Source organism: Haemorhous mexicanus, chromosome 7 (genome assembly GCF_027477595.1).
Source record: "Haemorhous mexicanus isolate bHaeMex1 chromosome 7, bHaeMex1.pri, whole genome shotgun sequence".
Lineage (NCBI taxonomy): Eukaryota > Metazoa > Chordata > Aves > Passeriformes > Fringillidae > Haemorhous > Haemorhous mexicanus.
The window spans coordinates 37,442,259-37,459,443 of record NC_082347.1 but is presented as its reverse complement, the minus strand read 5'-3'; the positions used below and the strand labels follow the sequence as shown (position 1 = coordinate 37,459,443).

The 17,185-nt window shown below is 41.1% G+C and overlaps 1 protein-coding gene across 1 annotated transcript in view; it reads right to left on the bottom strand.

Annotated features, from left to right (window-relative positions):
- Positions 1–12,497, bottom strand: part of INPP5F (inositol polyphosphate-5-phosphatase F) — a 39,178-nt gene extending 26,681 nt beyond the window's left edge. Inside the window, exon 1 of the mRNA XM_059852066.1 lies at positions 12,291–12,497. Within this exon, the coding sequence (XP_059708049.1) occupies positions 12,291–12,387 (97 nt within the window). The 5' untranslated portion in view covers positions 12,388–12,497. The remainder of the gene's footprint in view (positions 1–12,290) is intronic.
- Between the last annotated feature and the right edge of the window lie 4,688 nt (positions 12,498–17,185).

The following is a 17,185-nucleotide window of genomic DNA, read 5'->3' as shown; positions in this document are numbered from 1 at the left end:
CTTCAAAACCCAGCAGATGTTGACTTTCACCCCAGCTCCCTCCCATTTGTATCCAATTACTATTACTTTCACATCCTCTTTCTATAAACACACACACACACACAGGCACTTCCCCTTCTGTAAAACACTCTCCACAAGCACATGGAATACCAAAGCACACAAAGTTAAGGTTTAGGTTTCTGGTTCTCCTACCCTTAACAAATTCCAGAGAACCACACAGGAAGTAGAAGAGAAAGCAGGAAGAAAATGAGTTTCTGACTGTGCTGCAGTACCTGTTCAAGGATTTGAGAGTAGGGGAAAGAAGGAAATTCCTAATTCAAATCTTTACAGTGAAAACAAATACTTCAAAGCAAGAATCTGTGTAGGAGAGAAAAATCTCAAAGAAGAAGTTTTTTTCTGTACTGTGAGGGACAAGCTTGTTATTGTTTACCCAAACACACTTGTTCCAAGGTAAAAGAACTTCTTCAGTTTTAATATCCAGACAAACTGAGTATCTTAGCCATTGGTGTAAGAAGATGAACACTTGAAAGAACAAACTCACAAAAGAGTACAAATCATCTACATAAACACTTTATCTACAATACCTTTGTTTCTTACAAATCTGAGATCTGCAGATGACAACTGACAGTATGATTTTTTTTTACACAGTTGTTTTAAAACACTGAATCCTCCTTGAAGCATTTGTAATTGAGGCCCTGATATTCCAAGAACACACATTGTTTTCCCAGATTCCAGCATAACATTTAACAGTACTAGATTCAGCTAATTTCCTCATTAAATACAAGCATTTCCATGAGCTGCAGCAGAAACAGTTGTAGTCAGGGTAGATGTGGAATAAACTCATTAAATGGGATGGATCACACGTGCCTGGACACAGACAAGCAAGAACTAAAAGCCCACAGCAGCAAAATTTAAAGCAATGTTTGCAGCAGCATGCAGATCTGCAATTAATGTGTGTAACCACACTGGATAAATTCCTGTTTCTTCCTTTCTCTGGAGAGTGACTTGAGCTGCACAGAACCTCGTGTGAATAATGGCAGAATAAAATGAACTTGCTAGGGAGACTAACACAGCTAGTCAGGAAAATCAGTGACAGTGGGTGTGACAGGTTTGATGTGCCCTCAATCCCTGCTGAAGCACCTGAACACATCTTGTATCCTCCTGGCAGATTTGTGCTCATATAAAAAAAAGTCTAGAACAGCCTGAGCTCAGTTTCACTCCAAGTAACACACAGGAGAATCTCTGTGCTGAGTGGGAAACCTGCACTGGCAGCAAGGAGGAATGCAGGCAGCCTTCCTCACTCCCAAACCTTCCACCTTCTTCCCCAGTTTTGTCTAAACCCTGGGACTCTTCTACAGCTGCACTGTCTCACACTTCACCTACTTATTCTCTCTTTGTAATTGCCTTAAATTCATATTTCTAACTGCCAGTGGTATCAAGCAGCAAACAAAGCCAGACACAGGAGGAATTTAAAGAACCAAATCAGTGAAGGTTTACCATGGCTACCATAAGCCTGGTAATCTAGAAGACATTCTGTCTTTCTAAAACTCTGATTTCCTGCTGTGATAAAGCATTAGCAAGAAAACCTCACTTGATATCCAGAGCCCTCCTCTAGGAGTTTACAAGAGAGAAAAAATGAAGAAACAAGATTTTGCTTTAATTAGAAGAATAAGGAAACAAAATTTTAGACCTGCCTGAAAAAAAGACATAAGAAAATGGAACATCTTACACAGATGTTTTATTACTCTTGTGGGTTCTTCTGACATAGGCAGCACCAAAAAATCCAAGCTTTCTACAGGAATCCTCCTACCCCAGCAGCAGAGACACAATGAGAAATGGCTCTAAACTTTAAGTACAGACAAGCTTTGGAAAAGAAGAGAATGCATTTGGAATCAAATATTCCACTTTGGAATATTTAGAATGCAAATATTCCACTTTCAGAGTTTAAAGGCAGCAAATACAGATCCACCAGCTGGGCAGCACTGGCTCTCAGGTCAGTGTGATTATCAAGCTCCCCATGGTAAAGGCTGACTGCTTGAGGAAAACTTTCCATGAGGAAGGCAGGGCATAGAGGAAAACCAGACAATTTAGCAATATATAAGGGGCTTACCATGTTTTTCTCAGTGTCCAAGAAAACCTAGATGCAAAGAAGCCTTACAGGAGAAATGTTTGTAGGCTCTGAAAAAACACCAACTGTGGAATCACACTGACTTCCTTTTGGTGACAGCATCACTAAATTTGGTTTTCTTACACTATTTCTAGATAATATTCTATAGGAAAGTCTGTGTGACAGCACAGAGGCAAGGCAGGGTTTTTTTAATAACTAAATAAAGCTTATCTGGTTCCAACCTGATTAGATCTTTGTTATTGGTTAGAATTCAGTTTCCTGTGTGACAACCATATCTCAGCTCAGAGCCAACACCCAACCATGCTGAATAAATATCTCTACAGAAACACCAATATGAACCTCTTGCTCCTGATGAGTGCACTCTGGAAATAGGAGATGGATGAACCAAACAAAATAAAGGTTTAATTATAATTTCCCAGCCATCCCCAAAGATGGGCTTTCATGCTGAGTGCACTCCTATTCACTCTGTATAGGAAGAAGCTGTTTCCAGCTTTTGTCTAACACTAAAATTGATCAAGACTGTTCCCTTGCAGCCATTTGGGAAAACTGGCAGCAGCAATCTCCAGTCACTATCCTGTATCTTTGAAAATTATAACCACTCTATATTTAAAATCATTACATAAGCAAAGATTCAGAGATCCAAAAATGTTAACTGCAAGCCTGCAGGATGTAAGTATTTAACAGTATTATATTTTACAGAATTTAAGAGGCAGCCTAAGAAGGTAGACAGTGATACAGGCTGCAAAAGGTATCCACATCCTTTTAAGGTCATAAAAATAACCAAACAAAACAAAACTGAAAATGTTCAAAGTTTTCAGACTCTATACATGAGACCTGGCCACATTTGACTGCTGAGTGCTGAAAACTCATGACAAGTTTGATTCTTTTTTCTTTTTTAAAGAAATGCCTATCAGTAAGAATTAACCACCACAAGGCTCTATCAAAAGGAAACTCTGAACTTTCCTTACAGACAAAACAGACAATGTTTTGAGATATAACGTGAAATACAACTTATCAATAGTCACTCTTGTTTCCCCACACAAACTTAACTTCCTATAAATGTCATACTAGTCCTCTTTTGAACCTCACAGAGCCAGGAATAAAGAGTTATCAGCTTTAAACTGCAACAGAGGGATGTTGAAACAGACTTCTTACAGCATTGTGCTGATGATAAAAGAGCAGTGCCAAAACAGTCATTGTCAATGAAAAATGAAAGCAGAAAGTCCAGAAAGAATCACTGTGAGCAGTGAGATGAGTCCCAGGGAAGATCTCCCCTGACTTGAGGAATTCTCTGCTGCCCTCAATGTGTTTAAATTTGAGAACTGCCAGTGTTTGACAGGCCTTAACACTCTGATGTATACACTTGCTCACCAAGCTTCAATCCTGAAGTACAAAATTGCTCATTCTTTCTTACCCTCATCCTACTAAATAAATTCAAGCTACTGAAACAAATGTTGGGGTTTTTTGCTGATTCCTGTCAGAGACAAATGACCACTGCAATGCATTTACCATTCACAGTGATTGTATCAGCATTCAGTTGCAGCACAACAGAAGATCTGTCACAAATTCAGAACAAAACCAGCTTTGATGTGATTGACTTCCACCACCACCACCACCCTCAGAGCTCACCAGCAGCACACAGAGCTGTGCAGCACCAGATAAAGTCTCTTTAATTCTTTATGTTTACACAAACATAACCCTGATAAAGGTGATATAAAGGCAACTTGGAAGAGCATCAAAACCCCAAACTGCTTTCTGGCTCTCTCTGCAGTCTACCACCAGCTGAGTTGATCCAAGGTCAGGCACAAACTCTGATTAGAAAACAAACCACTGCTTTGGGATAAACCACTTGCTCAACACAGAATGGCTGGAGGCAAGGCTGGCAGCTTCCTCTGGAGAAGGCAGGAAGAAAAGAAAATTTAATCAGTTATCATTTGAATCCAGCCCATACTGCCTGGATCAATCCATGGAGTAGCTGTAATTGTTTCTCTTCCAACCCTGCTGTAGTTCAGAGGGCACACAAACCTCTCATCTCCCTTGCTGCTGGCATCTGGGAGTGAACCTCAGGTAGGAAGTGTTTCCTGACAGTGTGTTCAATATAAAACATGCACATCATCCCTGGAGTTCCTTCAGGTTACACCTGAGTGAATGAGCATGGACATTCATGCGGCAATTCTCAAAAAGTCTTCCTGGAGTCTGACAGAGCACTGATTCTCCATCATTGCTGCCATTCAACACAAGCCAGAGATATTTATATAGAAAAAATAAAAATAAAAGCAGAATGACTCACTATGTACAGCTAAAATAAATCATGCAGCTCTGCTAATGTAAATTTTAACACCAGAAGTGTTAATTTTCAGGAAGAAGCTTCAATATTTTAAAATAGATTTCAGGGTTGGGTTTTTTTTTTCTTTAAATTGTGTTTGCCTTAGATCAATAACAACTACAAGACTTTATTATTAGCATTATTTGACCTTTATGACCTCCTATAGCTTCTCAAAAGAAAGTCTGCTTCCAAGTTCCAGTTCATCTTTGAATAGTGTTCTGGACTTTTAACCAGGATTAAGAGATTACAAATTAACTGCGAAGATTTAAGAATATAAAGTTGAACTTCTTTCTCTTGAAGGAAATAAAGTACTACTTATGCAAATAAAACTTAGGCTAATTGAGTTTTCCTTTCAACACAGATTTCTAAAACTGTCTTTAAGCTACTTGCAGAAAGATGAAGCATTAAGACATTGAGCATTACAAACTCTTAATTGTTATGAAGTGTTAACTTTATTTACTTGCATGTTCTCCTCCAAACTTTAAACAAGTTATCCCTTCAGCTAATCACCTGCTTTTTTGGGACACTTCCCTCCAATATCTCAGCATTAAAAGAGATGAACACAAACAGGTCAAGTACAATTTAGTGACAGATTTAAAGCAGTGGGGATGGCAGCACACAATAATAGACATTTATAGTGCTGCTGCCAAAACAGGAAAAAGCAACTAACAAAAAATGAATCCCTACTACTCATCTTGATAAAGAAATACTTCTTTGTATTCTGGTGCAGTCAGAAAATCCCTTGAGTCACCAGGCATTGCTTGGGAAACTGGAAAACATACTGAAAATGTTCAGTTGCCTGGAGAGTGTCCAGTGCTACATGGAACTGCACAAGGAAGCCCTGTGCTAGAAGTGGAAACAAACTGCTGCCACCAGTGTTTGCTCCAAACACAGTCTGACCCTGTGCATCAGTGGCCTCCAAACTTTTTTATCAAATGCCACACCAAGAAAAACAAAATTAGCCCATATCCCAAATATGTGTGTTTATTTGTCCAGCAGGACATGTAAATAATTTATATTGCATGTATTATAAAACATACAAAAATAAGAGGTTTTCAATGGGTGAAATAAGCATTGTTTAAACCAGTGTTTATTTTTATTCATGGTACAAAGTATTTTCTTCCCACACCCCCAGTGGACTGCCTTGAGCACCCACAAGGTGTGTGCACCCCACTTCAGAGACCACTGATGGCTAAATATATTCAACAAGCTTTTATGTGCACCTCAACCCTTTGAGATAAGAATCAGCTCCTCACATCCCTTCCACAAACCTGTAAATACCACTCAGAAAATCACCCAGCAGGGACTCTTAAAATGCAAATAAGTGCCAAGCCACTGGAGCTCAGAAGGTTGGTTTTTTGCTTGGTTGGTTTGGCTTTTTTTTTTTTTTTTTTTTACTTTTTAACTTTAGAGCTTCCTTTTATTCTTCACATTGCTGAACTCTGTTAGCAAACACAGTTTCTCAGAAGTGAAATAGAAAAGGAAAAAACATCTTTTATCCTTCCAAAAGCAACAACTCTGCACTAATTAATATCCTTCCACACCAACACACATTTATCCCCATTTTTAGCTGGTATTTCAACAAAGCTCAAGTTGTTTGAGAATATACCCTTAAAGCTAAGAAAGCAGTAGGTTGTCTGCATTTTTTAAAATCCTATTTACTCTGCAAGAAGGAAACTATCAATCAGGCAGGAGAAAGATTTTATTCAAACCTACTTACAAACCTGACAGCTTAAACACCATGTTCACTCATTCTGAAGACTGTCTATTAAAAGTTTGCTCAGCTACAGCCATACCAAAAGAAGAACACAAGAAAGCTATTCTATGCTCCAAAACTTAAAATATAAACATTTACTGAGCAGAAGGATTTCACAATTATGGAAATTAGTTTGTTTTACTAATCACTGAGCTGACTTATGCTAATGCTCCTTAAGAGCCATGGGAGAATTACAGTGTGAGCCAAGTTGAAGCAAGGTAAAGTTTTCCCTCACTGTCACCTGTTCTTCTGATGCCATAATTAAATTTCCTCTCTGATTGTCCAACTCATCAGTCTCAAAGCACAAGAAGAGTTATGGATTGGAAACAACCATTTCTAACACTAAATATGGGAGTTATACTCAAAAATGTGGCATGTGTTTCAGGAACAGACAGGATTTCAAGCCACTACCCCCCCCCCCCCCCCATATTCCTTCCTTTATTTCTATTTTCTTTTAATTGTTGGGGACAATTTGACTACTCACATAACAAGCAGAAACATATTATTTAAATGTTACTGGAAGGCATGCAAATATAGGGAAAACCTTAACCAGCAGCCCTATGTGCAAAAGTTGCCAGTTTTCCTGAACTGAGAAATAGATAAGGAAAAAAACTGAAAGATAACAATTAAGGACAGACCAGCATATTTACCATTTACATCTTGCAACTACCTCTTGGGCAAGGTCATTTACTTTTAAATTTGGCTCAAAATTCTGTTTTCCAGTTCAAAGGATGTTCAAGGGCTTGTTTTCAGTGTTTCAGAGGTTCAGCAAACACTGCTCCAGGGCTCTATTCCAGTAAGGTTTCTGCCTTAAAAGGAAAATCTCAGTGTTCAAGTGCTATTTCATTCATTTGGGTTCAGCTTTTCAGGAAAAAAGTCCTCTGCCAGTTTTTATTGGGGAAGATGTTTGGAGCAAGAAAATACAACTTTAATGATGATTAAGTATTCATATTCCTGTTTACTAAAGCCAAGTTTTAATAAAAAACAGGTTTTGCACTATTTCCAAATTCTTCCTCTAGATACACAACCAATAATTTCTCCTCTTCTTGATACTCCACTCCCATTACTTTATTTTCTGTCCCATTCCAATCTGCAACAGTTGTTTTGAAAGAACACAAGCAGCACATCAAACAAGTGTCTGCCTTGTCCTGCAGTTCAGAGTTTTAAAACTTCAAATCACAAAAGTTTTCATGTTTCCTTACACATACAGATGAAATATCAAAATATCACCCACACCATTAAACTGTGAACAACCTAACAAGAAGAGTGTTCTCATGAAAAAACCACAAGCCCTCGGAACAGATGCAGACCTTTCTTAATTGAAATCAGTGTCCTCTGTTCTAAATATTCTAAATATTTTAGCTGCAGCTAGTCTGCAATTTCCTACTCAATATTTAGTTCATACTAACTGATGAGATCAAAGATGAGTCACCTCTGCCAGCAAAATACAAGCCAAAGAAATTCACTTGAATTAGATTCATTTTAACTCTGGGGGAAGGCAAAAAAAAACCAAAAAAAAAAACCAAAAAAAAACCCAAAACAAAAAAGAACCAGCAACACCAGAATATCAAGATATAAAGCATTAGGAGTTTTTACTGTATTTAAAACCTCAGGTCATTTCAACATGGACAGGAAGTCCAAGAAATCTACACATCTGAGTTGGGACAAGTTTGGCATTTTCAGAACTCTTCACAGAAGGAAAAGGAGAAGAAAAAATTGAGGGGAACACCCTTGTCATATTCAACTCATCACCTGCTAAGACTCTACAGGAAAGTAAAGAAACACCTCAAGGTGTATTTAATTCTCACCAGGCTAGGCTTTAACACACTACCAACCCACTTAAGTCTCAGTTTTAGGTTTACTATGCTCTATAAAAAGAACTGCAAATGGAATTAAAAACTAGATTTTACTTATAAAAGGCAGAAAATAATTTCTCTCTTATAAATATATAGGAAGATCTCACCTCAGAGTCAGAAACTAAAACAGTGACTAATGTATGCAATATTTAATCAGAGGAAGGATAGCGCAGCCCAGCCCACTCCCCTGGTCCCCTCTGTTCTCTTTCACAGGAAGGCAAAAGCAGCTCCAGGGACCGAGGTGCTGCAGATTTTTTCAGCCTACATTCTCCAGCTAATGCAGATCAGCTCTGACATCTGGCTTGTCACAGCCACCACAAGGACGTGGTGCTGACAACCAGGAGAGAGGAGGGAACAGAGGAACAGAATGAGCAAGCAAGGGTGAGAAACAGTGCAGTACCCACTGCAGCTAAAAAGGTGTCAAAAAACAGCTTGAGGTTCCTTCTGAAGTAACTTGAAATACCAAAGCTCCAGCCTCCTGTGGAATTCGTTGCCCAGAATAGACAAGCAGTTTCCAAGACGTACTACTGAAATTCAGGAAGGCAGTTTTGTATGAAATAATTCAGCAGCATGATTTCACACTCAGGCTGTCACCCCTCGGAGCCATGTCTAGGACTGCTCTGCAGAATAAAACTTTGCAATGCACCTTTTGGTGGCAGTGGCATCACTCCTTACACCATTCATTAGCTCAAGGCCTTCCTTGAGCACTTCCAGGCTTCCACAAAGGAACTGCTCTTGCTCCTCCAATCTGCAGCCATGAAGAGCAGCTCAGGAATTCTGACAAGTCATTTCTACGTGACTCCTGCAATGCCTTGGAGGAGGAAGGCAAGCACACAGCTGGAATATTAGATGGCCTTATGATTTGTGATTCAGAGATGACTTCACACTATCAGACTAAGACACCTAACCAGAAACGTGTGCCCTGCTACTCTGAAAATAAAATACTGTTTGGTAACACATCCCTCACTGAAAGTATTTAAAGTACATTGCTTCAGTTGCTGAGTCACAACCATTTTCAACAGACGAAAATGAATTCTGTAACAATAAATTCCTGAAGTGTTTGTTTGAAACAAACAAGTGCTCATCTGCCTCTAGTTTACAGTTCCAGAGGAGAAACACAGCTTAACCCATCTTACTCTTTCAAGAAGAGGCAATGAAGTCTTTGAGCAAGACATCCCCAAAAGCTGGGTTAGATTAATTCCAATCTGTGTATCCCTCAAAATATTTGGTAGGTTTTTCTCCAGAGCAATGGGAATCAGTACAATTACATGAAATAGTTTTACTAGCAACTCTTCCCAATCATATTTGACATTACTGCCTGGATCAAGGCCAGCTCAATGATAACAGAAGCTTTACACCACAACAGTCTCATTCCTTCTACTGCTGTTAAAAAATGCTGAGAAGGATTCAGAGTCTTCAACACTTTTTAGCCTTTACACACACATATATGTATACATATGCAAATACAAACACAGTTTATACAAACATCATCAGTAAAAAATATTTCTAATCTGTGTAGAACTACCAGTCAGGAGCAGCCACAGAGAGCATAAGCATAGTAATCCAAGAGTGAAATCCTGACCAAAACCTGATGTAGGCATTTAAGGCATGGTTGAACAGCACATGTTTTTTCACTACACTGAAAAATGTACACTCTCAGCAGCCAAATCATTTAAAAAAAAAAAAAAAAAGTCTATGATGCCAAAGTGATTCATGGATTTCCTGCAGGTGACTCATTAGTGCTTTCACTTTAGAGAATTAAAAAAACCCAGAAACATCTTGTAAACACAGGCTGACATCCTTCAAACAAGGGCCAACCTCAGACTTTGCTTATGGCAAATATTTACCAAGATTATTTGCCCTTTTTTTTTTTTTTTTAATTCAAGCTGTTATCTCCATGATTCAAAGAGGTCAGAAATACAGCTCTCAATATTGGCAAATTTCTGAACATGCCTTTATAGTTGAGGGAGGAGAGTACTTTCAAGCTTAGCATCAACTCTTTAGACTCAGACATACCCCCTCAAGTAATGATTTGCAAGGTTTACCAGTATTTTCTATTTCAACCCATGAATGTGCAAACATTAATTCAGAGCAGCCTCTGTGAGACAGAATTTTTACAACCAAGCCTCTGAAACCAAGCAGAGACACAGAGCTAGATCACAGCCTTTTGACAGATTATTAAACATGTCAATGAACACAAGTTATGACTTTGTTTTGTTTTGTTTTTTTTAACACAGCAGTGACTCATCACACAGAAATCCATTTACTCATTTCCGGACATGAAACTGGCCTCAATAATAAATGGTCAAATGTAATAAAATTGCAAACTTGAGGATATGCAGTTTTGTCTTAATAAAAGACAGAGCTATTGATCCAAGAAACCCTTCCTGTGAGAGAACTGTTTCTTTCTTGGGCTTACTTTCAACCTGCTAAGGTATTTCATTTCACAGACCTGGAGTCCACTGTCAAGATGATGATCCACAGAGAGGGCTGGAAAAACAAAGCTGCAAACACATGGAAATGGGAAAGCACTGCTAACAATTGAGAGTTTCAAGCAGGCCAGGGGACTTCAATATCACATTACCTTTAGTTAATCTGCAGGTCACACACAATAGGGATCACATGGAAACTGCCTGAAAATGCAGAGGCAGGCACAGGACAAAATGCTGCTGGAACAGCAGGCAGACAAACTGCTGGGCACTGGCAAAGCCTCCAGCAGGTTAAGGGACACCAAGAAAAAATAAAACACAGGCTGCGTGAAAGCAAGGCACTGATGCTTTTAAAAATTGAAGTTATCAAACGCTAATCTTCAGAACTACAGATCATTAGTTGCTTTAATTACTGTGGGTCCAGTAAGAGCTTTCAGCCCATGCAGATGGGCTGTAACCATCACAAACCTAAACCTGAGGGGTTTTCTCTCCTGTGAATGCACAAATTTCACTGACTAGCAGTACTGTCTGCTAGCTTAACACCAATTATTTTGTAAGGTCACTTGCAAATCAAAGTATTGCTGGATTAGTGAAGTTGATGAACAAGAATTAGTCATGCTAACTTGACACAGATTGCCATTTTATCTAAGAGACATAAACTCCACTGAGAAGACACAACTCAAGGAAGAAAACACAAGAAAGTGCAGTATGAAAAACAGTTCTTTGAAGAAACACAGATAACAACGGTATTCAATGTTTATGTTAAAAGTTTGTCCAGCCTTTCACAGAAGCTCATAAAGTCTACTGTACCCAGATAGCAGCCTGGTCATCTAAATGTTCAGCAACCTCTTTCAGCATAACACAGATCCCAGTTTTAGAAAGCTGTAATTAACATCTGTGCAGCCTGCCACATGTTTGGTGAAACACACAGCTCCTGAGAGTTTCTTTCTCATACAAAGAGGGTCAGAGTGGTCCTCTACATCAAAGCTACATATTAGAATCACAGAGAATGACAAAAACTCATAGAACGGTGTGGCTTGGAAGGGACCTTAATGACCATCTGGTTCCAACCTCCTGCCATGGACAGGCAGCAGACATGACAAAAAGCAAGGGTGGCACTTTATTTTAGAGACACCTCTACTCCTAAAGGTAGGACAGGATAATTACCATGGTTTCAAAATTCCCTTTTACACAACTCCAGCTCAGTTTTTGTTCACGCTGCCTTCCCTTGAGTCTTATATTAATACACAATGCAATTGTCACTTACACAGCCCGTAATCACTGAAAAATTCAGAAGCACTTTAGAAGCCACAGAATCACAGACCGTCAAAGGGCTGGAATGGACCTTACAGATGACCCAGTCCCTCCCCAGTGTAGCCACCTGTTCAATTTCTCCGGGAAGAGGCACTACGGGACCCATCTGCCCAAAGACGCAATGCCCGGGAGCATCCCTTATGTAAGGCTGACACCAGCCCCGCACGGCCCCTCGCCCCAGCGATGCTCCCCGGGGACGACCGGAGCCACCGGCACCGCTCCGGTCACACCGGGCACGGACAGCACTGCTTTACTAGCAGGGAAACAACCGCACGGAGAGCCGCGGCAGCCGGGACACCGGGACACGCGTGACCTCCCGCGGCCCGGGGGACACGGGGCTGCTCCTGCGACCTGCGGTGCGATGGGCAGCGCTACCGACCCGCCGGGGACACCGCGCCGGCCCCGCCCGCCCCCGGCGCTCGGGAGGCTCCCAGCCCGCCCTTCCCCGCGCAGGCGGCGGGCGCGGCCGCGGGGGTCTCACCGGCTCGCAGCTGCAGGCTGCCGTCCCTCCGGCTGCACCAGAGCGCCCGCTCCCCGCTCTGCAGGATGTAGTGGTCCTTGGCTTGGAACAGCTCCATGCTGGCGCGCCGGGAGCCGCCGGCGGAGAGGGACGGAGGGCGGCACGGGAGGAAGGGGCGCTCCCGCCGCTCCCGCCGCCGCCGCTGCCGCGCGCGGCCCCGGGGGCGGAAGGGGGAATGGCCGGCGCAGGGGCGCGCGCTCCCGAGCAGCCGCGCGCGGGGGCGCGCGCACGCGGGCGCTGCCCCGGAGCCGGAGCGCGAGCGGGCGGAGCGGGCGCGAGCTTGGGTTCCGCTCCCGCCGCCGCACGTGACAGCGCCCGGCCCCGCCCCGCGAGCGCTTAAAGGGGCAGAGCAGGGGGCGGGGCCAGAGGGGGAGGGGTCTGTGCTGGAGGCGGTGTTTGTGAGGGGAAGGGTTGCGTGCCCGAGCCTGCCCGGCGACCCCGGAGGCCGTTCGGCCCCTTTCCCTCAGCCGTTTCCCGTCAGATCGGCTCCCCTCAGATCGCCTGCCTTCAGGCCGGCTGCCCTTAGATCAGCTCCCCTCGGCGCGCTCCCCTCAGATCGGCTCCCCTCATCCCCGCTCCCCTCAGCCCAGATCTTCTCATCCCCTCTCCCCTCATTCCGCTCCGCTCAGCCCTCAGAATGTGATGCATGGTATAACTCGAGGTGAAAGGAAATCTCAGGACCACAGCACAGGGCTCATCGTTATGTTAAATATTTATCCAGAAGGCGGCATCTGATGAAAAGGCAAATCATTCCGTCTCTTCTGCAGGCAGCAATGGAAAATGTACCTGCAAACTGATACAGACCCTCCCCAGCCTTACTGAGGGCTTGTCCACAGGCTTCCAGAATTTATGTTTGATCACATTAGCTGAAGTCCCACTCCCTGTGAAATCGAGGAAGAGATGGACACAGACAGGAAGCATCCTGTCCTGCATACAGCCAGAGCAGTGATGCAGCAGCTCTGGTGGGCACCTGGCATCCCAGTGAAGGGGCTGCTGGCTGCTTCAATTCACAAATTAAAACATTTATCAATTATTGTTAAACCACCTACAGAAGGAGAAAAACACTACTTTCAAACCACTCTTTGAGAAGATGGGTTTCTCTCATACTACATTTCTCCACTGATATATATTAGTGATGCTAGAAAACACTAAGTGACTAAAGGACATTAAGAAATGAGAAATCTCATTATTAAATGTGAACATTCAAGAGCCAGGGAAGAGCTTGATTTTGGGAGGTACTGAGCAGCCAGTCTAAAAATGCATTTAAGTGCAGGCATTACTTTAGATGTATAATTTAAATAGCTTTAATTGAACATTCACATCTCTTAAGATAAGCATGCACTTCAGAACTTTTCTGCTTTGGGACTAGGAACTGAGCTTCTCAGTGGGTCCAAGCATCATTTTTACTCCCATGTCTTTAGTCTGCACTATCATTGACTAAATATTTCTCTCTTGCAACATCATCTCTATTCTGCTTGTGTTTCCCAAGCAGTTCAGTGTTGTAGCACAATGCATAGGGTCACCATTAAAATGCTTGCAGGGATTTCAAGGACAGACTTTTGTTTTGCCCTTTTTCCCACTATGATCAGAGCTTTTTTCTTTTCCTCCCCCGTGGATAGTTTTCTGTTTGCATTCAGCGTGTTTTCCATATTTCCATAGATTCACAGCTGGGTGCTGTTTTTATGAGCCTTTCAGCTTTAGTTAGCATAGGGGAAAAAACCTGAAAGCTAATTTTGCATTTTTGCAATTCATTGTCGCTAGCTGATGGTAAGGAAATGCGTAGGCTGACAATTAGTCATGCACTCTCTCAGTATTACCTGATTGCCAACAGCTTGAGTTCAAGTTTAAATGTTGGTTAACAGAAAGGGATGTGATTTAGTAACACTCCACGCTTGGAAGTACAATTGGCTGGATGGATTGGACAAATACATCATTCATTCTGAGGTGAAGGCTACCAGATTTGGCAATGACACTGTAGAGAGGGGGAGGAACTTTATTTCTAAATGTTAGCCATTAAAAAGTCACGCAACAATTTTTTTGTTTGTTTGGCCTCAATGCTCCTGGCAGCTTCCAGAGAAACATTAGTAAATTCTTGGTTCATCTTTTTTGATGCCAAAGTAACTACAGAAGCCTTTCTTGTTACCCTTTGTACTCCTTGCTAGTTTTTAACCCACCTGTGCTTTGTCCTTTGTATTTTCATCCCTGTGTGTCCAAGGCAACACCTCTGTATTCCTCCCTGGCATTCCCTACCCACTTCCATGTGCCTCTGTTTTCCTTTGGAGCTTAGGGAGGTTCTCTTAGCAAGGTTTCTTTCCTCTTCTGAAATATGTTTTTGAGAAAGCTTTTTTGTGCTTTTTAGAGAGGGTCTGCTATGCATTAAACAGAGACTGAAGAGTCTGTTTTGAGAAGGAACATCCTCAGAACAAGAGTAACACAAGAGGGTCTCCTGGCAGGCAATATAGTGGATAAAAAAGATTTGTTTGGGACTAGAACATTTTCTGAAGTGCCTGTAAATGTACTACTGAAAAATAGTTGTGTGTTGTGTTTTATAACAGAAAAATACAAAACTACTGGCATGAACATTAGCTTTTTGACAAGAAAATGCAAACTCTCAAAACCCAGGGAAAGCAGCTCTGCATAAGAATTTTTGTCTGAATTTATTTTTAGCTTTCTTTTCACTGAAGAAGCTTTTTGTGGCAGCTGTAGTTATGTCTAAAGGAAGAGGAACTCTGGTATTTCCTCCTTCGCCATGAAAATCTCTTACTTGCAATGGGAATATTTCTATTTCAGTGAGCACTAGAAAGAGAACAACCTTCTCCCTTCAAAGCAATGTGTATGTGGTTAATATCTGCAATACACTCTATGGCTTATGGACAGTGTATTGATTTCCCTCTGTTGCACTGGCTCTTAAGAGCAAATCAATGGGACCATTTTCAAAAATAAATGAGAATGTTTTGATTGCCTACTAATCTTTTATTCTGGAATTGCAAATTGTACTTTGCCAACTACCAAGCTGGTGCACACAAAAAGATTCCTTACTGTGTTGTTGGGCTGTCTCCCTCAGTTAAAATATGGTTTATACTATATCAAGGCTACATTTAATTAATAATTTCTCCAAAGTAAACAGCAGGCTGTTCTTCACGGCCATTGTAATCAAATTTGCATCTCATTTAAAACAGATTCTACTCGCTTTTCCTCAGTCTGAAAAAGTTAATGGTTTTATTACCTTTGGAAGAACTTCTTTTCCTTTCTTTCCTTTTAATTTGGGCTTGAGTTTTTTCTAAAGAGCAAAATAGCTCACATCACAAAAAGAAAAATTCTGCCTTTAAAAAGGATAAAAAGTAAAATTTCAGGATCACTGGAATTTATCTTTTAGGAAAAAAAAAGATTTTTAAAAGTTTTTTTTCTGATACCATTTAGCCAATTTGAATGCATTTTACAATTAGCTTTCTTGGAAGTTGCTTTAATTTCCCTAGGGTTTTTTTTTTTTCTATTTTAATATTATAGAAACAAAAGACAGCATCATCTTTGTAATGTTACTGGTGTCTACTGGATCTAGCTTCTCTCTCAGGATGTATCAGTAGACTAGACAGTAAAACATCAAAAGTAACTATATATATATATACATATATATATATATATATACTCAAATGAATATAAATATATATTCAATTTTTGCATAACTAACTTTATATTTTTGCATTACTTTTATTTTTGCATGACTCTGAATACTGTGGAGGCCAAGCATCAAATGACACCTGAAGAACAAAGTAGTTGCCAAGTGCTGAAGTGTTATACATGTCTTTTTGTCACTTTTCCCTGGGTTTGGCTGTCCTAGGAAAGGAAGTGAATTAGCTATTCAGTGCAAAAATCTGTCAGTCATATGTGATGGAAATAAATGCAGGAAAAGTGGGAGGGAGGGGTTGAATCACATTCCTCTTGCTCCCTGTTCTCCTGGCACTCATTATTTATACAATATTTATGAATTATTATGCACTGTTTACATTCATGTCATGCCCAGGAGCTCCAGTTCTGATAAGGATCCCCACTGTGCGAGGTGCTGTGCAGAGCCAGCAATGGCTGCTCAGATTCCAAGGATTTAGAGCCATTACAAAAGGCAAGGTCAATAGCAGAATGAGGTGTTTAAGGGATAAGATGATGAGGCATTTTTCATCAGCTTGGAAGGCAGTGGTTTCAGCATTCCAGGATTTAAGCATTACTGAGTTGTGATGGAAAATTACTTTATTACTCCATTCAATTAATAAAGCTTTAACATAAATATTTATATTAGATCACTCCATTCTCTATATTGAGAATAATATGCTTTCAAAATAGCACTTGTCCAGCTGCAGCAAAAGCCTCTGCAACAAATTAACTTGGGGTCAAACTCTCCTTTCCTCACCCCAGAAGTTGTTCCAGAGGGAACTTTGCAGAGTAAGGTCTGACACACTGTGACATTCACCAACAATACTGGATGCTGCTAAAGCCAGCTTAAATAATCCTTGCCTCCTTCCCAGCTGTGTGTTTCTATTCCTGTCCCATGCCTGCACTGGATAGCCACAAGCATTTGTGCAGCATATTGTCAACTGGATTTGCAGATGCACAATAACCTATTAAATACTATTTATGAAACTGGGTGTCACAGTAACTGAAGTTAGAACAAATTTACCTGACCTTACTGAGCAGAAGGAGCCTGATTTCGTGGGGTCACTTACCTTAGTGTCACTCAGACAGTGCCAGTGTCACACTGAGCTGAATCAGCTCATGGCCATGCTATGGATATGTTAATGCCAACCATGCCTATGTTAGGAGGCAGTGCCATAGAATTGGAAAGGGTTTGGAGAACTAGACACATG